This window comes from Chelonoidis abingdonii, chromosome 2 (genome assembly GCF_003597395.2).
Source record: "Chelonoidis abingdonii isolate Lonesome George chromosome 2, CheloAbing_2.0, whole genome shotgun sequence".
NCBI classification, from domain to species: Eukaryota; Metazoa; Chordata; order Testudines; family Testudinidae; genus Chelonoidis; species Chelonoidis abingdonii.
In genome coordinates, this window is record NC_133770.1 from 241,342,816 (window position 1) to 241,366,490 (window position 23,675).

Consider the following 23,675-nt stretch of genomic DNA (forward strand, 5'->3'; position numbering starts at 1 on the left):
TTACCCTGTTGTGTATGGGATATTTATGCCCCCTAGATTAATGCTGTCACATCCAACAATGAAAAGCGTTGAAAAGCACAGCAAAGACACACCGCTGCAAATCATAGCCAGCTTCGCAGACTCTCTTGCACCAAGTTTGAGCTTTTTAATAATGTAGCCACCTAGCACAATGCCAACACCAGCACTTGGGACAATAATCACACCTGTTTGGAGGAAAGTGAAATGTAAAGTTAAAAAATGAACTGTGGCGAGAGAATAAAAAATAAACATTGGTTTCACCCCCTAATTAGATTATGACAAATTCCACAATATGGACCTCATTGACTAATTCACTAAAAGCAAACTGAGTCAGAATTTTTAGCACTCTGGACTGATGTCAAAGGATTAATAAAAGCTTCTTTATGATTTTCCCAGCAGCAGAAAAAGAAAAATTGCATATACAAGCAGAAATATTGATTTGTATTTATTTCAGAGTGGGTTGGCTACTGGTGGTGGAGAATTGAAACATAGCTGCACAGCACAAAGACCCCAAAGGTTACAGGGCAGGCGATGACAGGATCCCTTGCCGCTCTGGGTTGCCCCAAAACATCACAAGTAATGCAGATTGATCCAGTTTAATCAGTGAAATTCTGAAGAATTAGTTCAAATGTTGGGGTAAATCCTGCTTTTCTTACTCCTATGATGAGTCCCAGTGAAGAATATGTACTAATCCAAACCTTCAGGGCAGGACCAAACTTCATAAGCCTATATTGTTCTAACAGCCTAATTAGTCTTTTTTCTAGGAGCTCTGTAAACTTTTATGGTCATAGACACTAACCAGCTGATATCCAGATTTTGATATCTTTACTCATGTTGAGCATTACCATGTCTCATGAGTGGTCCCGTTGATTTTAACAGGACTATTTGCAGACTCACTGTGAGTGAAGGTATCCAAATCTGGCCCTTAGCATTCTACCACTTGAAAGACTTGGCACTTAAAATTTAGAGCACAATAAACTTTAAGGCCTGACATGCTTATAGATAAGAATTGTGACTTTGCTGCTATGAATATCAATTGGTAGCGTTGTAGTGGGGCCACAAGATAGCCTTATCTCCCAGTGCCCTGTGGAGTTGCTAAACTGTGCAAAGTTCCTGTTTTTCCTAGCTTCTTCTGGCTCTCACTGCCCATTGCTTCTTATTGTACATCTTTAAGTGATGGGCTTGCTCAGGGAGATTCATTCAGCATCAAATGTGAATTTAGATGCTGTTAGACAGTTGCATCCAGTGAAAGCGGGCTGAAAAAAATCATGATAGGCGTTCTTATTTTTTTTAAATGATGGGAGATGTAAACCAAAAATCTACTGAAAACCATATTATAATATAGCTCCAATCATTACAGAACATTCGTGTCCTACCCTGCTTTACCTAAAAACATTTGCAGAAGGAAATCTCTGTAACAAGTATGAGATTGGAAATGTGAAAATAACTGTTAATAAATGTTACAAGCAATGCCACCATAATTACTACACCAACTGTGAACCTAAGATCTTAATAATAATTCTATGTGGAATTAGAATGACCTCTCAATCTCCCAACAGATTGGGTATTAATATTTTTAATTCTTTCTAAAAGAATGTCTCTTCTGAGGGAACAACTTCAGAGCTGTTAACTCCCAGGAGAATAAACAATTGGATATGAATGCGAGAGGGACATAATTCCAACCTTTTTACCCATTTTGAACATTTTCTCTCTCAATATTTATCAAAAGGGACAAATAGCAAAATGATAACTTAATTAATTGAATCCACCAGGCAGTACCTGTTCTGAGGTAGGGCACAAACACAAGGACTGAAGAGCAGGACAATTTGGAACGCTCTGTAAGCATCGGTCCTCAGCTATATCAAGTTACAGCAAGTCAGGATCTGGCCCTGTGTATTGTCCATCTTGTTGCTTTTCCCAATTTTCTGCAAAAATCTCCTCACACTATTTTATTCTCCTTCCCCACTCCCTATAATTTACCTTCATTCTTCCAGATACCTCCTTCTGACCCATCCTTTGCATTCAATGACCTCACTACCTCTTTCTGGCTTGGTTTTCAGTTATTACAGAAAGCTGTGCTGCTCTCCCATCCATTGTCCTTGGCCCTAGAACAGGAGCTGAGGGGATAAGGAGAATGCTTATCCCCCCTTCCTCCCACCCCCTCCACATTCATCCCACTCAGGCAAGAACTAGGGAACAATTGAAACCCGTGCACTCAAGGAGCACATGGATTTCTTCCTCTATGTGTCCATCGGGGGGAAAAAGTCACCCTAAGGGAAGGGGACAGGAACACGCTGACCTGCAGCTAGTTGGTAGCACAGAGGGAAGCCTGCAGCAGAATACATTCACTCATTATATCATGGAGCTTGGAATGCATTTTTGCCCCCTGTGCAAAGCAGAATTTGATACTTACATATTTTTTTCATACAGTGTATGTGAAATGGAAGGTAATAAACGATCAAAACAACATGGTCACTACTACAATGGCTCTTCCACAGGAGCTTCCAAAGCAAAGTATATACAACTAATTGAGGTATTCATTTTTCACTTTCAAAGTCATATAATGGAACAAAACTGAGATTTGATAGTAAGCCATTGTACTGCACTTTGCTTTATTTTACAATGATAGTTTGGCATACAGGATTTTTTGTATCTGCACAAAATATGATGCTGTATCTAGTACCCCAGGGCAAGATCAGTTTTCAGTCAGCAATTTTTGGGCTCTGTCCTTTTTGCTGTTGTCAGAATGCTGCAGCACTTGAAGCTTTCCCACAGGAGAAAAGATGATCATAACAGCTAATAGTCTGCTTACAGAAACCTGCAATATTTGCTCCCAGCGTTGCATTTCCAAAGGGAGTAGCAGAGATTTCAAAACTCAATTCTGTGTGAGTTGTACGCTACACCTTTTCTAGAAAAGAAGTGGAACCAGATTACTGTATAGTACTATATCTAGGAACAGTAGAAGTTACCAGTGAACGCAAAAGAGTTTAGATTGCAAAATATAACCCTTTTTCTTCACACACTTTTATAATCTATAAAATCATTTTCTCTTTTGAGCTGAAATTTTCCAAGTTTAGCCTCTGCCCTGAAGTCAACTTCTTGTTGTTTGTTTTTAGAAAGTTTAAGAGCTTTAGATGTTTTGGGTTTTTTTACTTCACGATGGGTGGGAAAATTAAACTTTCTGCACTTAAAAAATTCTAACCACTTTTTTTTTTAAAAAAAAAATAAAAGACTACAGCAAAGGAAACTCAAGTTCAAAACTTGAAATCTGGCATGGATTTAAGCCTCACTGACTAATGCCTTTGCTTTGTTTGAGAAAAGAAACTGAACGAAATTTAACAAAGAGATGGCTCTGTGTAAATTGCCAATTGAAAATGCACCATGCAAAATCTCATTAGGTCTCCAGCTGGCCACACAAAGATAGATGCACCGAGCATGTGTGTACAGCTAGTTAAGTGCACAGCTGAAGTGCAGATATTTTGCTTCAAAGAATTTACAAATTACACTGCAACTGAAGCTAGAAGAGCTTGTAAACTACAGTACAAGTAATTTTCCAAGTTCCACTGATGTAACTGTGTACACTGGTTACCTCCAATTCTTCTTTTTCCTTCAAAAGAACTCTAGAAAAATTTAATGTTACTAAATAACTGTAGGAAATTACCCACCTGCCACAGTAGTAAGTGGGCACTGTAATTTTTTTGAGAGTCACAATTACTCCCTGAGGATCTTCTCTAGGGCAGTGCAGCTATCCACTGCTCCATACTCAGGATACAGCAAAGGCTCAATCTAGTCCTAACTTTTTGGAATTTCCCAACCTTTGCGTGTTTTGTCTCACATGAATGTTTTATTGGCACTTGTTCTTGTGTGTATACAGCCTCTAACGTGAGTTATGGGTCAATAATTCCATCAAAACTACCAGTGATGCCATAAATCGTGAGAGCAAAACTCCTAGTTTGTGTAACCACTAGAACCAGCAGCAGGAATTAACGTCCCATAAATCATAACTGCCATTATATTTTATATGAGAGACAAAGTAAGTAATATCTTTCATTGGACCAACTTCTGTTGGTAGAAGGGACAAGCTTTTGAGCTTCACAGAGCTGTTCTTCAACTAACCTAGTGACTCTTCAGGAGACCTGAAGAACAGCTCTGTGAAGCTCAAAAGCTTGTCCCTTCTACCCACAGATGGTCCAATAAAAAGTATTACCTCACCTACCTTGTGTCTCTCATATCCTGGAACCAACACGACTACAACATCACTGCAAGCATCTGTATGATATAATTCATTAATTTCATGCCTCGCACAGGATGTCTCTCCCCACTCCACAGGCTCCCACAGAAAACTCCCATTGCTGATACTTCCCACTGCCCTGATCAGAATCCCACAAAGACTGTTCTTTTTCTTCCCCACCAACCCCGGACTAGATAGACACCCAAGGTTCCAACTCAGATCTTCTTATTCCCTGTCTCTCCATCTCACATTGCTTCCTCTCCTTTCCTGGATCCATGCAAAAACAGCGTTCTCTCCTCCTACAGTTCTCCCTCCTCTTCTAGAGTGATCATGCATGCCTAGTCCATTGGTACTTCACTCACCCGCTGGGGCATAGCCGGGGTTGTGAGGTTGGGAAGTGACTCCATTTTGAAGTTTGGAGTATTCAAATAATGGCCAGGGATTTGTTGTCACATTGCCTTCCAGTAATATAGAAATTGCCACACCAGATCAGATGAGTGGTCCATCTAGTTCAGTATCCTGTCTCTGACGGTGGCCAGTAACATGCGCTTCAGAGACAGATGGGAAAAAAAAAAACGCTTGAAGTTGGCAATTATGGAATAGCTTGCCTATAGAGGAAGATTTTTCCTACCATTCTCAGTTAATGGTTGGCATGTCCTGAAGCATGTGGGTTTACTTCCCTCCCATTTTGTTAATTTTATTTAATGTAACTGAATATTCTATCATATAAATGTTCATCCCTGTTTTTAATCTTGCTAAACTCCTTGCTTCAATAATAATTTGTGACTGTGAGTTTCATAGGGTCATTGTGCATCTCAAGAACTATGGAATTTTTAATGCATGTTGCACAGCAACAGACATGCTTGAACTGCTTCAGAACCAGGAAAGAATGGGAAAAGAGAATAACTTTAAGAGAATTAGTGTTTCTGACTAAAGAAATGAAAAGATACTGAAAGTGAAAAGCTGGAATGGTTTTCCTTCTAAAATGGTACATATTCAAAGAAGTTCAAAATAGGCCATGCAGGGAAAGATCAAGGCTTACTATTCCTTGTTTTGTTATTATTTCTTCAATGTTTCTGAGTACCAAAAATAGCGGTGGATGCCTTTCAAAGATGTGGCCCCTACCCTAAAAAGTCAATTTAATAGTGGTATGACAAAGCAGGCAGGGTGAATTACCAACAAAAACAGACAGAAAAAGACAAGTGTAATCCATATCATACTAGCATGGACCTTTGTCTCCCTCTGGTGGCTGAATAACAAAGAATTTTATGAGTGTGTTTCTGCCTCCAAGTTGCTGGGCCAGCTCTTTTCACTCAAACAGTAGAAAGTCATGCATTTAGCCCCAGAGTTTCTGGGTTCAATCCCCATAGATAGGCCAACCAGTGGCTTTGTTACACAAGGAGGTATGTAACAGGTCTGTTACTCAGGGCAGAATGATTTTGATAGTTTTTGTATTATTTTTTAAAATATTGTGTTTCGCTCCCTTGGTTCTCAGAGGTGAGATGAAAGATGTGAGTTTTTAGGAGGGATCTGAACAAGGAGAGGGAGGTGGGCCGGTGAACAGGTTTGAGGAGGTCATTCCATGCGTGGGAATGCAGGAGGCAGCTCAGAAGAAAGCACAAAGATGTTTGTGAGAAAAGGGAATGAGAGGAGTAGCAAAGGTGGCTTTCATCAGCAGAGTCAAGAGAGCCGGGCCAACACATGGTGCCCAATTCTGTAAATTATTCTGCGTAGGAGGCCCCTTGCACCCACACAGAGCCCCAGTGAAATCAGTCAGGCTTCATGTGAGTGCATGGGGGTCTGTCCCTAGGGAACACATTACCAGATCGGGATGTATAAGGTAGGACTTTTAAAGCAAGGACAAAAGTTTGAACTTGATGTATGTTGCAATGGCAAGCTGGTGAAATCTCTCCAAGAGGACGGGCACATAATTTAAGTGATGAGAGAGATGATTCTGGCAGCAGCATTGTGGATGGGCTGGATTGTGGCAAGCCTGTTCTAAATAAATAAACGAGGAGGAGATTGCAATAGTCAAGGTGGAAGATGAATGAGTAGGGCATAGACAAGTCATTTGGTCACTGGACAGAAAGGAAGGGAAGGATATAGTAAAGGTTGAGGAGTACAAAGTAAAATCAGTTTTTTAAGAAATTAATATTAAACAATATAAGAACTGATAAGACCTTTCAAACTAATGGCAGATTCTCTGTAACTTGCACGTGATCATGATGGTCACCTCTGACCCTAAGGTCTATGAGTGTGATGGTGTTTCCCCATATTTTTTCCCCCTTCACAATAAAACTTTAATATAACCTAAAAAAATGGCAAGTTCCACACTTGTACAAAACAAAAACAACAACATTTGGTTCACATTTTATTAAACAAACATAGCAAACACCCACGGAACTACTGGAATTCTGAACCGAAAAAGTAAAGTTAGACATTATTTAGTTGGTAAGATTATCATTTTAAAGCCAGTTTTATTTTTTTTCCTCTATTGCTTTTGTTTCAGTGATCAGAAAACGATAATCCTTTCAATGTTGTGATAGAGGCAATGCCTTACCAGTGTAGATGCTGGCATTGGAAGCTGGGATGCCAAACTGCGACTCGATGAACTTGGGAATGAAGGTAATGAAAGCAGTAACAATGGCACTCTCAGCTGTGTATGACAAACTCACAAAAAGGAATGTCATGTTGCTTAAGATCCTGACAGCTGCTCTTGGAAGCTCTACAAAATGACAAAAACGACAAATAAATGTTATAAATAATGAACGGAAAACAAAACAAACTGACTTTCTTTGAGATGGACTGTAAATAACGGTTTCTTAACATTCAGCCATATTTGCTAAGTGAAAAAGAAAAGAAAAGAGCATCTATAGTTTGGATTGAAAACATTTCCCTTTGTTCTTCTGCTATCTGAATGTACCTGTCTAGGCCCTACTCCAGCCCTGCACAGGCATAGGAGTCCATTATAGCACATCTGCTTGCAGGAATAGAGGCTTTGGATGGTAGTGCTGAAATAGCAAAAAAGCAGGAATAGTTTTAAGTAATTTCAGAATTTCTTTGATGTATCTTTCACTTCTGAAGATACAAAATTCTGATGTTTCTGTACCAATAAGATTGTTTCTTGCACTCTACATGATCAAGATAGTCCACATAAGTCAACCTACCACTTGTAGTATGTTAACATTTTATTGTAATTTTGCCTAAATAAACAAACTTTTAAAAAACTGTATTTGGGATCCATTGATGATAATGCCATAATTTAGGAACATAACCAGCAGGATATGATATTTAGCCGTATTTATTAATAACGCATGTGGATCTAACATACTGAAAGTTACAAAAAATATTAATTAGTTGTATCAATAAACCACATATAAAAGTCCCAGAAGGAAAAAAAAAAAGAAAAAACCCATTAAGACTGAAAGCACATATACTCCTGGGGGAATTCTGTGCCAAAAAATTAAAAATTCTGTACACAAAATGTTAAAATTCTGCAAATTTTATTTATCAAAATAGCATAATGTAATCACAACAGTTTCAATTATTTTGGCAATTTATTTCAAAATACTTGTCTGCGACTACAGTTGTAACAATACAGACAACAAAAAAAGATTTCCCAGGATTAAAAAGTTAAAAAAACTCCTATGACCCATTTCCTATTTCTCTGTCCCCTCCCTCCAGAGCCCAGCCATGCCTACCCCCAGCCCAGATACCCACATCCCCTCACCTCCAGAACCCAGCCGTGGGGTGCCCCCCCGCCCAGACACCTGCACGTACTCCCCCGCAGAGCCCAGCGGCAGGGCCCTCCCTCCCCAGAGCCCAGCGGCAGGGCCCTCCCAGCCCAGACACTTGCACACACACACCCCGAATCCTGCTGTGAAGTGCCCCCCCAGCCCAGCCACCTGCACCACTTCCTCTAAAAACCCAGTTGCATCCACCACAGCCCCGACACCCACAGCCCCTCTCCCCCAGAGCCAACTTCAGGCCCTCCCCCAACCAAGACACCTGCACCCCCTTCCCCGCAGAACCCAGCTGTGGGGTATCACCCAGTCCAGACACCCAAATCCCCTCCCCTCCAGAGCCCAGCTGCAGAGCTCCCCCAGCCAAAGCACCTGCACCCCCTCGCCCCCAGAGCCTAGCCGTGGACTACCACCAGCTCAGATACCCAGAGAGAGAAAAAGCCTGATGCTGGGTCCCAGGCTTGTACAGAGTTTCCTGCATGCCACCTCCTTCCTTCAGGTCATACTGAGAACCACAGCCACCTGGAATCCTCCAGCTCCCTCTTCCCGTTCCCACTGGCAGAGTCATAAGAACATAAGAATGGTCATACTGGGTCAGACCAAAGGTCCATCAGGCCCAGTATCCTGTCTACCGACAGTGACCAATGCCAGATGTCCCAGAGGGAGTGAATCTAGCAGGTAATGATCAAGTGAGCTCTCTCCTGCCATCCATCTCCATCCTCTGACAAACAGAAGCTAAGGACACCATTCCTTACCCATCCTGCCTAATAGCCATTAATGGACTTAACCTCCATAAATTTATCTAGTTCTCTTTTAAACTCTGTTATAGTCCTAGTCTTCACAACTGTCTCAGGCAAGAAGTTCCACAGGTTGACTGTGCGCTGTGCAAAGAACTTCCTTTTATTTGTTTTAAACCTGCTGCCTATTAATTTCATTTGGTGGCCCCTAGTTTTTATATTATGGGAACAAGTAAATAACTTTTCCTTATTCACTTTCTCCACAACACTCATGATTTTATATACCTCTATCATATCCCCTCTTAGTCTCCTCTTTTCCCAGCTGAAAAGTCCTAGCCTCTTTAATCTCTCCTCATATGGGATCCGTTCCAAACCCCTAATCATTTTAGTTGCCCTTCTCTGAACCTTTTCTAATGCCAGTATATCTTTTTTGAGATGAGGAGACCACACCTGTACACAGTATTCAAGATGTGAGCACACCATGGATTTACTTGAGGGCAATAAGATACTCTCCGTCTTATTCTCCATCCCTTTTTGAATGATTTCTAACATCCTGCTGCTTTTTTGACTGCCGCTGCACACTGCGTGGACATCTTCAGAGAACTATCCACAATCAGGACCGGCGCTGATCATTTTGATCCAGTTTCAGATGTTTTCTTGCAAGCTTTATAAAGTATTAAACTTTCAATATAAAATTTGGTGGAAAGAATTAATCCATAAATTGTGCTGAGAAGCTTTCATTTATTTTGAAACATAAATGTTCTAGAACAGACAAGGAAGTTAAGCCTGCATCACTGTTATTGAACATTTATGATATTGCAATGTCAGAACAGAAAGAAATAAGGTGCCATTGGGGCAGGAAGATAAGATATTGATGCAATGTAAGGAGATGATGTTACAGTTTCATGACAATGCCAAAAATATATCAATAAACATTTTTGGAAACCAAATTAGAATGAAAAGGACAAAAAGGAAACACTTCTAAAATCATATGATGGCTATATTACAGATTCAAGACATAAAAATATGTTTATCATATATTCAAAAGGAAATTTAAGAGAAAAATATCCAGTTCACTACAATAACATTAACTCCAAGTGTATCTCTCATTCCTCAGTCTGTGGGGTGATTTTTAAAGGGGATGGGGAGCTGTCAATGTTAATTGTAGCCTTAACTGGGTCGATTTATTTAAATAATTTTTGAAGGGCCTCACATATCACAGCAGAGGGTCTGAGCTCCCAGGGGCAGCCTAGCTTTGAAGAGAACCGCTACTGTTGGGCTGGTGGAGGGGAGCAGTACAAAGCGTACCCCTGAGATAAGGTGGAGGACCAAGAACCTGATTTTCCCTCAAAACCTGGATTAATAAGGAAGAGAAGCAGAACAGGCACCAGTGCACCCCAGCAGCAACCACGCAGCCATAACCGCCCCCAAAAATATGCAGCCGGCAGCCTCCCAAAGCAGTGGACTTCTGCTGCCGGGAGCATGAGAGTGGAGAAGAGGTAGCAGGGAAAGCCTTGGCTGATTTTATTGCCACTGGAAACTGGATTTCAGTTTGCCTATTTGGGGTTTTTAAACATATGTAGTGAGCAGCTACTGTGGTGATGAGCACAGTAGAAAACCCTAGATCGACAGGTCAACCCCACTGAGTCCCACTGCTGCCTGCTGGCAGGGCAATCCCCTGTGCTTTTCTCTTCTTTGAGAAGGCAGCCTTACAAAGCACCACAGAAAGGGCAGAGAAGATGGAGACTGTGACTGGCTAGTCCATGTCTCCTAGCCCAATCTCCCTCAGAGTTGAGAATTCAGTATAGCAATCTTTGGCATTCTCCATGATCCATTTTTAATTTCACGAACAATCCCATCAGAGAGAGAGAGAGAGATGAAATTGGTTTTCAGAAGTGAGTGACTTGGAAGGAAGATGCAAAAATTAGGCTGTGAACAATAGTTCACCACAGGGTGAATGCTGGCCAAAACATGGACTATATTCTGTTCAATCTAACTTCCGGAACAGTGGCCACCACAGATAGTTTATCATCATCATAAAAGGGCTGTTCTAAGTATTATCTCTAGAAATAAGATGAAACCAAGCAGTCAAAGCTGAACTCTGGACCCAGGACTGAATCACAGTATCTCTATAAAATGCCAAATCCAAATGTCACAACACTTTGCAAAGTTCATAGTCCAATGTACATAGGGAAACTCAGTTTCAGGAGTGTTTGGATTCAGGATTTTGATATAGCTCATTATAGAGATACTAAATTGATCTTTTGTGCTGGACTTCTGATCTGGGGTTTTAATCTGAATATATTTTTAGTTGCATCTCTCAGGTTACTGAGAGCTCAATTTAATATGCTAAAGTTCATTACTAATTAAAAACTAGCAGCTTTATTGAATATATCCTTTAGGGTTGCACAGGGCTAAGTAAAACTCTAACTGTCCTATACCATGCATTAGATGTGCTATAAAACCTGTGACAGATTATTCAAAGGCAAACTCTAATTTGATTATTCCAAATTATTGGCTTAAAACAGAGAGTTTTTTTCTGGACATTATATAATGCAAGTCACTTCCTAACAGTCTCAGGCTCCAGCTATATAACTTAATATCAGTATGAGCCAGAGTTCTCTGGAAACTGAACTACAGTTGTCTAACACAGGGGACAAAGTTAGTGCAAATTAAACAAAGCCACTATGGAAATAAAATGCACATCCAAAATTAGGTTTTCACTACTATCCTAACATGACTCTGTCTGGCAGAAGCATTATAAAAGTTTAATTACATTATGAATAAAAAACTATACAAAATGGGTACAATAAGCAAAAAAATTGACAATAGCTAAATTTGCCAGTCATAATAATTATTTAAGATCAGACACTATGCTGGAATTGTGGATATAAAATAATGGATCCTTAAAGTCTTTACAATATCCAAGTGTCCAATATTTCAAGTATTATCTTTATTTTTGTACGGTTTGTGGCAATCAACAGCTTATCACAGGCCTAATCTTTTGCCTCAAAGTTGTCATTAAACCTTTTGAAATCTTACTGCTGTTTCGTATTACAACAAAAATATTAGCACTTATTTTTGCATAATGCACATCAATGGCACAAATATAAGAAGACTGTTGTTTAACAAGAACTTGCGGCCTTCCACCATTTTCTAAGGATGCCCTTTCATTCTCCAACCATGTAAAAAGAGGATGTGGAAGAAAACAAAATAAATCTCTATCAGTTACATTGCTTGTAAAAAATTCACCCTTATAACATCAATATATACAAGCTACTCCATTTACTCCTGGGGGAATTCTGTACAAAAAATTAAAATTTCTGCAACAAAAAATTAAAAATTCTGTGCACAATATTTTAAAATTCTGCAAAATTATGCATATTTTATTTGTCAAAATAACACAATATAATCACACCAATTACAATTCTTTTTTGTCATTTATTTCAACATACCCGTCAGCAAGTATGTCTGTAACAATACAGATTGTCAAAAAACATTTCCTGAATCTTTTTTGTTAATATATTCCTTAGTAGGCATATTAATACAGAACTCTGAGTAACAATTCATTTAAACTACAATACAGAACCGTATTTCCTGCACCCCTCAGAAGCAGTGCAAAGGCTTGGAGGAGTCAGGGGGTAATGAAGCAGCTGAGGGAGAGGGAAGTAAATTGCTGGGCAGGAACCTGGGCCAGGTGGATTAAAATCAATGATTTAAAAAAAAAATCGGATTTTTTTAATTTAAATCAGATTTTTTTTTAATAAAATCCTCTTTGAAGAAAAAACCTATCTAAAGATAGTTTTAATTAAGATACATTATAGCTCAAAGATATCTCATCATGGAATTTATAATCTCTATAGTATGAGACAATATATTCATGTAATGTTTAAGAAAAGTTTGTAAATGAGTTCCAATAGTTCATGCATTAGGGACCCAATTTTATAGGGTTCCAGGGGCGTCTCTATAGATTATTTATGTTAATCTTTCTATCTACCCACTGGGACTCAGTGCTCAGTCTAGAAGATACTATCCGAGATGCTTAGTTTTGCATTTCTCAAATTGTGGATTTGTGTCTCCGGAGATAACATGCTTGTTAACAGCAAAAAATGTTTTTAAATAAATAAATAATATAGAGAGGTGAGAAATCATAGAATCATAGATTATTAGGGTTGGAAGGGACCTCAGGAGATCATCTAGTCCAACCCCCTGCTCAAAGCAGGACCAATCCCCAAATGGCCCTCTCAAGGANGACCTCAACTCTATTATCCCTCTGGAAATTTGTGTACACAGAGTCAATCCCTTACCTCTCTCTAAAAGTGAAAAGTTTCAAAAAGTTTAATGAATAGAAGATTGTTGCAGGCAGAATAGATCTGGACAAGGAGAAGAAGTCTGGAGATAAATGTGAGAAGGGAGGGACAGGCAGCAGAAACAAAAGTAAAACTGTTTGAGCAGCATATTCCAGAAGTCTTGAGGTCTTTCCGAGTGTAGCCTTCACTGATTTGAGACTTATCATACCATTCTCTCACTAAAAGGGAAAACCTATAATGGCAGTGGGCCGTAAAAGACACCCAGTTTGGGAATATTTTAATGAAGTTCCTCTACCTGTGGGTAAAACAGGCATGCGTGCAAAATGCAAACAGTGCTACAAAGAAATGCAAGGCCTGGTTGCCCGAATGAAACAACATCATGAGACATGTTCCTTCTCAGAAGGAAGCTGCACTGAAGATGATAAAAGGAACATGTCTGAACACGCAGGATCTTCAGGTTGGTAAACTTTTTTATTTCATACTTCTTTCTCAAGGACTGCCTCTCTTCCTTCGGGACTATTCTTGAATTCTCATTTTGGGGCAAAAAATAGAGTTGTTACTCTATGTTACTATCATTTTAGATACAGTTGTGATAAAAAATAAATAGCTGAAATAGGTAGATCTTCCTTTTACAATTTCACCTTTAAAGTACTACTGTCAGTGAATACAATGAGTAATGCTAAATGAGCAGTATGGTAATAATAATTAAATAACTGCATTGACTTATTTTGTTTAGGAGAATCCATCTTCAACGAACAGGATTCTGAAGACAATCCATCATCAAAATCACCATTGTTTTCTATAGTTTCAGAGCTGCCGCTTTGTTCTAGCACCACATCGCCCTCTGGTGGGCAAAAAGTAGAACTGAAGAAGTTATTTTTTGCTGGAAGCTGCTGCGGTTCTTAAACCATAGCACCCTCTGGTGGGCAAAAAGTGGAACTGCAGCAGCATTTCAGCAGAAGCTTTTTTCTGCGTAAAAAATTAATTATTTTTAATCATTAATTATGCACACAGTAGCACAGAATTCCCCCAGGAGTATCTAATATGTAATAGCTCAGCTGTACATTTTCCCATTAACTCACTGCCATAACTGTGAGAGAGAGCCTATTTCTTGAACAACACCAATAAGTAACTAAATATAAATTAGAACTAGCCTTCCTGGACTAGTCTGATAGTCCACCGGTGACTTTTTCTCTTCCTAAGTTTTGAGCATATCTATCTATCTATCTATATTATAATCACCATTTCAGTTTCTGTAACTGATGTGTCAAGACCACTGCTTGACTCACTGTCATGGACAAGCAATTGTAAATACTACCCTAGAGAAGTTCCTAAATCCTGGTAAACAGAATGGGAAAGAAATTTAAACTACTTCAGTAATTTCATTCCAGGTTAATCACAGTTTTTCTTAACTGAAATTTTTTTTTATCCCTATTCCTGGGCAGTACAGAGCAGAGGGGACTCAACTCTAACACAACTGAGCCAGATGACCAAGGGAGCAGAGTGTTCCCTTTACAGCATTATCTCCTTGCAGGCCCACAGGAAATCCCTTTTTAAGGTATACAAGATCACAGTCAGAGGGCTGATCTATAGATGTCCCTGTGGATATGCCCATATTTCTAGTATTAGGGAGCCAAATTCCATGCTAATTTTACAGAGACAACCTCTTCACCATTCCCCATGGAACAATTTGAAAATAATGTCAGATTTCATTTGGAGTTTCTTGTCCCCCATTCACCTTTGGGATGGCCTGATCTCTAATATTTATATAAATGGAAATAACCTAACACTGACTAAGGTCGCACCTTATTATGTCAGACACATGTTAGTACTGTGAATGGGTATATTAAACACAAGTATTAAATTCTACAATGATTCTTTGCCACGTGTTTAATTATCTGTCCTACATCAGTGCAATCATTTAAACTAGCTCTCATACGGATTTTCGGGACAGGTCTTAATGCACTTGGGGAGCAGCCAGACAGCTGAATAGAGCATAATATGCATGCCATTTATGGAGGTTTGAAGTAAATTATTTATTTGTATTGCCGTAACAACCAGAGGCTCCACTCAAGATAGGGCCCCATTGTGTTAGGCACTGCACAAACATATTATGGGGCACAGTCCTTGTCTTTTTAGATTGTAAACACTTCAAGGCAAGACAGACCAAGGATGGTAATAGAAACAGAAGCACAAAGAGGTGAAGTGATGCGCCGAAGAACAGGAAGGTGGCAAAACCAGGAGTAGAACCCAGATCTCCTGACTCCCAGTCCAAGTGTCTATTGAATTCCTGACATTTGCTATTTTAATGGAAGACCTCAGGCAATGAGCCAGTAGTGTGTTTCTCCCTTGGCTTCTGACTTTTCCTGAGTAATATCTGCCTGTTATAGAAAATGAAATTGAACTCTTTCTAGGTGCAGGACTGAGGTCTGGCTCTAGCAAGATCTAACCCAGCAGTTCTGAAACTTTTGCTTGTGTCCTCACATGTAATGGACTATCAGCATGCTGCCATTTTCTTGTGCAAAAGTGGAAACAGTATGAAACAGAGGACTAGGAGATGTGTAAACTCCAAAGTTCAGGACTGTCTGGATCCAGGCCCATTTCTACTTAAAATATATAATTTAGAAAGAAAAGCAGAGATTATGATATAAATGCACTTCACTGATGCCCTGAAGAGTTTATAGCATATTTGAACTCAGTACAGTATTTATCTTCTATACCATGCCAGCTGTAGGTTAATTAATCTAACTGAACAGTATGCTTAGCAGAGGTAATTGCTGAAACGCATGCAGGCACAGTGCCACGTTATGAAACTATGCAACCTACATAGTAAAAGGAAAACTGTGAGTCCATCTGTTTGTGTTCACAATTTATCGGCACTTATGGGATCAAACCTTGGTTTATATATTATACACCTGCTCTGGCCCAAGATATTTACACTGTGCTGTACTCTCTATTTTCTTTCATATGTTATACCCAATTTTCTCTTTTCTCCATGCCTTTTTTCCTGAGTCTGGCTTGGACTTCTCCTCAAGAGTTTAAATTTGGTTTGTTCTTTGAAGATTTTTTTTTTCTTGCTTGCAAGGGCTTAGATACACAAAAGGACTTCTGCTCCTAACTCCATTATTTAGGTGCCACTGAAACTCTTAAAAGCCCTGCTCAGCTACTGCCTACTTATGGAGACTCCTAAAACCCCTGGTGCTCACATTTTTTAATCCCCTGAGCACCTACATTTATGCTGCTGGGCACGTGCACAATGCCTCAGTTTAGGCACAGAGAGCCTACTTCACACCTAACCCCGGCAGGATCCTCAAACCACATGAAGATCAGCTTTCCCACGCCCATCTTGCCTGCAGGACCCGATCCAGCAGGCATTCTCAAAAAATGCCTCTCTCTCAGAGGTGAGTACCCTAAGCACTGGACTATAGAGTCATACTGTCTCTCTGGTCCAATGCATATTTTTATACAAAGTGGAATGGCTTCAAGAGGAGCGATAGAGAGACCCCCTCCCATCAGAATATCCCATAATCCATATATTAAGGCACTCACCTGAGAGCTATGAAACCTATGTTTAAATCCCTTCTCCTCATCAAGTAGAGGAAGGAATTGAATAAAGGTCCCTCACATCCTGGGTAAGTCCTCTAGCCACCGAGCTAAAGGCTATATGGGAGGCCACCTGCTTCCCCACCCCTGGCCATTTTGTGTGGATTTAGATGGGTGCTGCCACTGTTTTTACAAGGAACGGGTTAGGCACCTGACTCAAAGAATGTTCCCGACTATGGATCCCAAGTGGAGACAGTTGCCTCCCTGCAGCTTGGACTTAGGCATGTAATGCCATCAGATTTACAAGGTTTAGGATACACTCCTCTCCTCTGCATCTGCTGTTGGCTAGTTCAGGCTACTCCTCACTCAGCATGCTGGCTTTTGTGGGATCCCATTCCTAGGTGCCTATCTCTTCCAATGCACTATATATATAGCCTAGGGGCCTAACATTGGGTGCATGGATTCCACTGGGTGGGCACCTGCCTAAAACTCAGGCATTGCAACTTTGAGCACTGAAATACCTGAGCCCTTTTTTGCAATTGGGCCAAAATAATGAGAGAGAGACTGATCAAAATTTCCACACGCCTAAGATGCACTGTCGTTGTTATAGTACCCACTAAAATTCAGGTCTGCAGATTGTGCAGAACATTGTTATCCTCATCAGAAGTATTGAATTAGCATTACAGATGAGTTGGCAAAATCTGTTGCTAGGTGGCCGCACGTCCCCCTAAATATGGAGATGAGTGACTCAGTCTATTCTTACTGGCCACACTTCTGTTTTAAGCCATTTTTAAAATATCATTACCTCCCTATTTAAAATAATATAGCTCAGATTTCTGGAACAAAGATACTTATTTTGTGGGAAAGGGCATAATAGAAGAAACTACTAGGTGTTGCTTCTCTGATACAATGAGAAAGGGCTTGTATAACTGTAAGTTTGTTATTTTTCCCTACTATGGGTCAAATTCACCCTAATTCAAAGGCTTGAGGAAGGGTCTCTGCATTGCATAAACCCCACTTAAACCTCACATTAACCCCACTAGCGCTTAAAGGGTGATGAATTCCTCATTCAGGCCTGCTGTCCTTCAGTGAACTGCATCCTGTTTGAAAAGCTATCATGATTTAAGGCAAATCTCTCTTCCTTGAGTAATCTCAACTCGTTGAACATCTTTCTGCCCTCCAAAGTAAGTGCAGTTCTTAACTGTTCCACATGGTGAATCTCTCCTGTGGTGAAATTGAAAACTTTTAATGCAATAGCCAACACTTACTAATGTTTTCAGTGACAAAAAAAATTGTGAATTGGTCCCTATACAGTATGTACCATTCTTATATGTAGTTAGGATGAGTATATGAAACAGAAGGAAATATGAAACTACTAGTTGTTATTTCTTCATAGTAGGTATCTAGAAGGATCTCTCTAAAAAAATTATTTGTTTTTCCTCCTTATTGTGGCCATCTGCCTGTACAAATAGAACAGGCCGTTCATCTTAAAATATTGTGCGGTTTGAGAGACTCGGGCATGTCATGCTGATGAAGAAGACATTCAACAGGAAACATGCTCATGTTTCCCAGACCTCCCCTGAGCTAGTGACACACTCTGGACCTACCCAGAGAGCTCAGAATTACTTCTGCCAATGGCATGCCCCTAGTGCCTGAAAAAAGAAATCCAACTGACTACATCGACTTCTGAAAACGATTTTACCTAATAAAAGCCACTAGTGCTGTGCAGATAGCAGTCTCTAGAGAAGTAACTACATCCAATTATTCACCTCTGAATCCATTATCTTTTGAGCCCCTCTGAATGCACCATTGTGTCATCACTATTCACCTCTGATTGAGACACAAAATGAGGGAAGTCCTGAAGAATGGGACCTTGTACATCTGTCTTGTTTGCTATGCACATCTGGTAATGACCCGGTTATTTGTTGCCAAGACAACCAGCACACAACACAATTACAGCCCTTCTGACTTTCCATTATTTTATCAGTTTTCACAGAGACTAACAGAACTTGCAGCTGCTATAACTATATGCATCTGAGAGATAGCAAATGCCTTGCAAAGAAAGGTATTACATATGTGGGCAGATGCTCCTTACAATTAAATTAGAGAATACCATTAGTATGGAGAAAAGAACAAATTATTAATAATGTGATATGTGATTCGGGATTGTCACCAACACTAAGAGCAACTGTTAACATTGAGTCCAGTGCTATCTAAACACCTGGGCTATGTCTACACAGCAATTAGACAACTGCAGCTGGCCCAGGTCAGCTGACTCGGGCTTGCAAGACTTGGGCTCCGGGGCTATAAAACTGCAGTGTACACGTTCAGGCTCAGGCTCCACCTGGAGCCGGCACAGGTCAGCTGACATGCACCAGCCCTGGGTGTTTAATTGCTGTGCAGGCATACCCTTCGGGTCTGGAGTTCAAATTCTGCCTAAATGGCACAAGTGGCAGGAGCTTTCTTAGTCTCTTCATAGTTCCCATTGTGCTAATCAGAAAACTGCCACAAACTTAGCACATTTAACAGCCACTTCACAGGTACCCAAAATTAGAACAGCAAGAATATAAAGACACAGCTGGATTCACAGAACCGTAGCAGAAATCTTGTCCTGTACCATTCCACGTTATGCGTTACTTAAGCCTATGCTATCAATCTCTCTTTCTAAATTCTAAATTCACTCATTTTTTAAGAAGTGCAACTATTGTCTTTCTTCCAGTTTCATTTCAACAATGGTTAGACTTTATAATAATAGTGTTATTGACTAAAATGCAAGTCTAGTATAATTACCGGTGGATCTCTTTGCTTTAGTGAGTAGTATTATTATTTCCTGATGTCAGAGCCTGACAGAAACCCAGCACTCTGAAAGCAGACACACAGAAACTTAACATCCAACTGGCAGAAAATTTATATGGAATAACATAATATTCCACAATTTATTGCCCCAAGATAAGAAAAGATGATGAGCAAGGATTCCTTTCTCCTGTTTTTGACAGACTATAACAAGTAAGAGGAGCACTTTATTCCAATGAGAATAATATGGCTTCAGTGAAGATGTATATATTTACATTAAAGACTGTGACACACTCAGATACTATGATAATGGAGGTCATATAAGTAAGTAGAGTAAATAAATAAGATAGGCAGATATTGTTTAGGCAAGTTAAAAAGCTTAGAAAAAAACTTGATTTTTCTTCTAAGCACAGAAGACATTTGTGAAAGCAAACACGTTATCTTTCTACAGCTAAATACTAAACACACTGTGATAATTTAAGGAAAAGGTATTCACATTACTGTGCTTTCAGCATTCAGTATGCCAATTATAACTGTACTTTATAATTAGAAGAACAGACCATCTATTAAAATTTTTCTCCTTATATAAATATCCATCTCTTTTTAATATCAGTAAGTATAATATGGCCAAATTCTGCCCTCAGTTAAATTCATGCAGGTCCAGAATATAGCCCTGTGTATGATCTTAAACCCTATTGTATGTGTGATCCTTTAAAAAATACATATACTTTACCTTTAACATTCTTTCCAAATCCCATAGAAGCAGGAATTGAACTATCCACTTGTCTTTTGCTGTTTGTTTTCTCTTTCATGACGTCATCATCACTTGAAATGTCATCAGAGCTAATTTTCTTCTTCTTCTTCTTTTTCTGTCGAGGTGGGAGCTTTTTTGGGAAAGTAAACATTGGGAATATCACAAGGAGCATTGCAATGGCACAAAGGAGGAATCCACTCCACCTAAAGGGAGGAAATATGAGTAACAGTTGAGAGCTAATGCATTATGTGGAACAAAAATAGCAAAGAAAACTATGTGGCTATCACTTTCTGTAACTAGACAGAAAACCATATTCTGTGCTAATGTTTGGGAAGCCAGTACAAATATTAACAGAACAGAAGAGTCAACACAAAGCTTCTTCTGGGGTACTGAATGCAAAATGAAATCAAAGGGAGCCTCTATTAAGAATACCACCATCATTCAGTTTCAACAATACTGTACCAAATACTGAGGAGATGGTCTTTATTCAGGTTTACTTAGCTCAAACTCAGGCAAATTCCCACTGAAATTAATGGGAATTTGCCAGATTAAAAAATGGACTTTTGGAGACCTGAGACTAGGGTCCCTATGCACAGATTGATCTCTACTTTCCCATAGGCAGAAGATATGATCAAGCATTTATAGAGAAGCACAGCCTCATTCTCCTGGATCACACTGAAGGCTTCTTGCAGGGCTGGGGATCAGAAGTGTGTAGGACAGAGGTCAATGGCTGCAAGAATGCAGATCATCCTCCCTGGAGCCCATAGTGGAGCCAGGTTTTGAGCAGTGGTAGAACCAAGAGGGACAATGGGTCCTCGGTAGTGCCACTTTCAATTATACCTACTAGCTTGAAAAGGTGCCACAAATACAAGTAAAGGTCAATGGTTGGGGGAGAGGGGAGAGTGTCATCCCTCTGCCTGCCACTCTATAAGCCCTGCCACTGCCTGGAGCCCATAAGCTTTATTAACTTTTTCCAGGGTCCCCCTCCATGCAGGGAATCTTCCTCAAAAAGGGATTTTAGGGACAGGTGTCAGATGGTGAATCCCACACTGCCAGCTGGTAGCCATATGGCACCAACGCAGGGAATACAGGATCAGCTCTTGAGGTCTTTCCTCATCTCAAGAGATCTGCAGTAAGGGGAAAGGGTTTGTGGACCCTAGGATTATTTGGGGAGTGGGGGTGGGGATTGTGAAGTTTCTTGTCCCCTACCTTGGTGTTTCCGTAAAGAAGTCCAGCCCTAAGAAAGGACTCCACAATTTGCCCCACAGAACTGCTCCAACCTACTGAAAACACTGAACTCTTTGGTCCCGATTCTGACCCCTCTTACATGGATGTAAATGAAGAGCAGATCCACTGAAATCAATGGTGTTACACCAGCATAAAAGTGTGAGAGGAGAGTCAGGCCTCTGGACTTCAAATCACCGGTTGTAGGGCTGAATTTCACATCTTTGTTCATCATCTGCACCTAGAGACCCAGCACCTATCACATAAAGACACTGAACCAAATATTATACACTATATATGGGAAAATAGTCACAAAAGTCAACAGGACTATTTACATGAGTAAAGGAAACAGCATTCAGCCCCCTTTTCGCAATGAAAAGAGAAATACAGGATATAATTTTAAATGGGGCCTAATCTGACATACACGTATGTGTGATGATTTGTGTGCCATGCAAAATGGGATCAAGAGTGGTTAGATCTAGGACAAGCCAGGCACTAGAAAACTGTGCAGGTAACTTTCATAATGGCTAGGCAAAATGAAGTGATGGGAAGTTTTGGTTATGTAGTTTTGATAGTAGGTAAACAGAAAATCACTCCTTTTAGCTGATAGATACATAGAGAAGTTTGAATTAGAAATGGGAATTTTAGAAGAATTAGTAGGCACTATCCCACAGGGAATAAATTAGTACAGTGCATAGAAATATAGTAACAATTCCTTTTAGGCTCTCAGGGTATGTCTACATGCAGCTGGGAACATGCTCCTTGCATGAGTTCCCAGACAAGTGCTAACTTTGCTTGTGCTAGCACACTAAAAATAACAGCATAGCTGGGGTAGCACAGGCGCAGCTTGTGCCGGATTCCTGGCTACATATTCAGGCAGCTAACCCAAGCTGCTACCCCTGGCTACACTGCTATTTTTAGTGTGCTAGCTTCAGCAATGCTAGTGCATCTACCTACTTACGCTGGAAAACGTAGTTCCCGCTCTAGTGTAGACATACCCACCAAAACACAAAGCATTGATCAAGGGGATTGGGGGGAGGCACCAGTCATCTATGGGCAACATACTAAGTGCTGGAGATGTCACAACTGCAGCACTGTATGTAATCTTGTACACCACCTTACACGATAGATATCAAAGAACTGGACAACAGGCAAAAGAGAGAAGGAGTTTCAACATTAACAATGGAGAATGAATAGGCAAATGGCATTTATATTAACTAGAACATAGGAGATAGAGGACTTTTTAGTGTTTTGAAGGATAAAGATATGGGGGACACCTCAAAAGGCATCTGAACAAGTACTAGGGTCTCAAAACAACAGGAATGGATGCTAGGAAAGAACCAGACAGAGCAGGAGAAATTTATTTCAACTTTTTATGTGGAACAGACAATGAAAGGCAGCATTAGAAGATCAAACTTATTCAATGCAGTTTAGAAAGATGCATTAAAACAACCCAGAATTCAATAAGCTGCAATTCAGATGAAGAGTTAGAACTGTAGATGTCCTGAGAAGGGCTCTTACTGGATTCAGCTGACCTCAATGTCTAAATCAAATTGCATTTCTGCATAATATATGTTTGGAAGGAAGGAAGGGTTGTTGTTTTTTCAATAAAAAAAACGAACCCACAGCAACCAATACTTGCTCCCTACTGTTACATTTACTCTGCAATATTATTATTTTGATTATTAATATAATTTCCCATAGGTTTCTGTGACAAGTGAATTTAGGCACTTCGTAGTTCTAACACAAGCAAAGAAAGAGAATCAGCGACAGTGCATTACTTCAAGGGAGACGGTTGAGCCTGCCAGGTCCCGAACTCCTTAAACTTCAACCTTATCTTAAAATGTATTGCTACTTTGAAAAAAAAAAATCAAACCTCTGAAATAAGGACTGCAATATGCTTAGAATTTTGAGATGAAATCGGTCAAATAAAACCTGCCCAAATGACACTCCCCTCCTGGGGGCAAATTTCTGGACCCCCATAAAATAGATGTTAGTGGCATGCATGGCTACATTTCTGGATCTCCCTGCAACTAGACTAATGAATGTGCCAAGGGAACAAGGACATGATTCTACACCATTAAAATCCGTTTTTAAACACCTATTGATTTTAGTGGTTCGCACTCAAGAACCAAACACACACTGCTCAGAGACAGAAAAAAGAATCAGGGTCAGATTTTATGAATACTGCAGAAGCTATTTGATTAGCTCGACTGGATTGTGAAACAAATTACCAGAGGTCACACAAGTGGGCATATTTTTTTAAATTTTAAGAGGCAAAATTTTAGAGAATCATTAGTGGAAACAGAAAGTTTGGTAAAA

At 39.9% G+C, this 23,675-nt stretch overlaps 1 protein-coding gene across 1 annotated transcript in view; it reads right to left on the minus strand.

Annotated features, from left to right (window-relative positions):
- Positions 1–23,675, minus strand: part of LOC116833146 (solute carrier organic anion transporter family member 5A1-like) — an 86,351-nt gene continuing 62,676 nt past the window's right edge. Inside the window, exons 3-5 of the mRNA XM_032794442.2 lie at positions 20,109–20,332; positions 6,810–6,974; positions 1–203 (exon numbers count right to left, since the gene is read on the minus strand). Of these exons, the coding sequence (XP_032650333.1) occupies positions 1–203; positions 6,810–6,974; positions 20,109–20,332 (592 nt within the window). The remainder of the gene's footprint in view (positions 204–6,809; positions 6,975–20,108; positions 20,333–23,675) is intronic.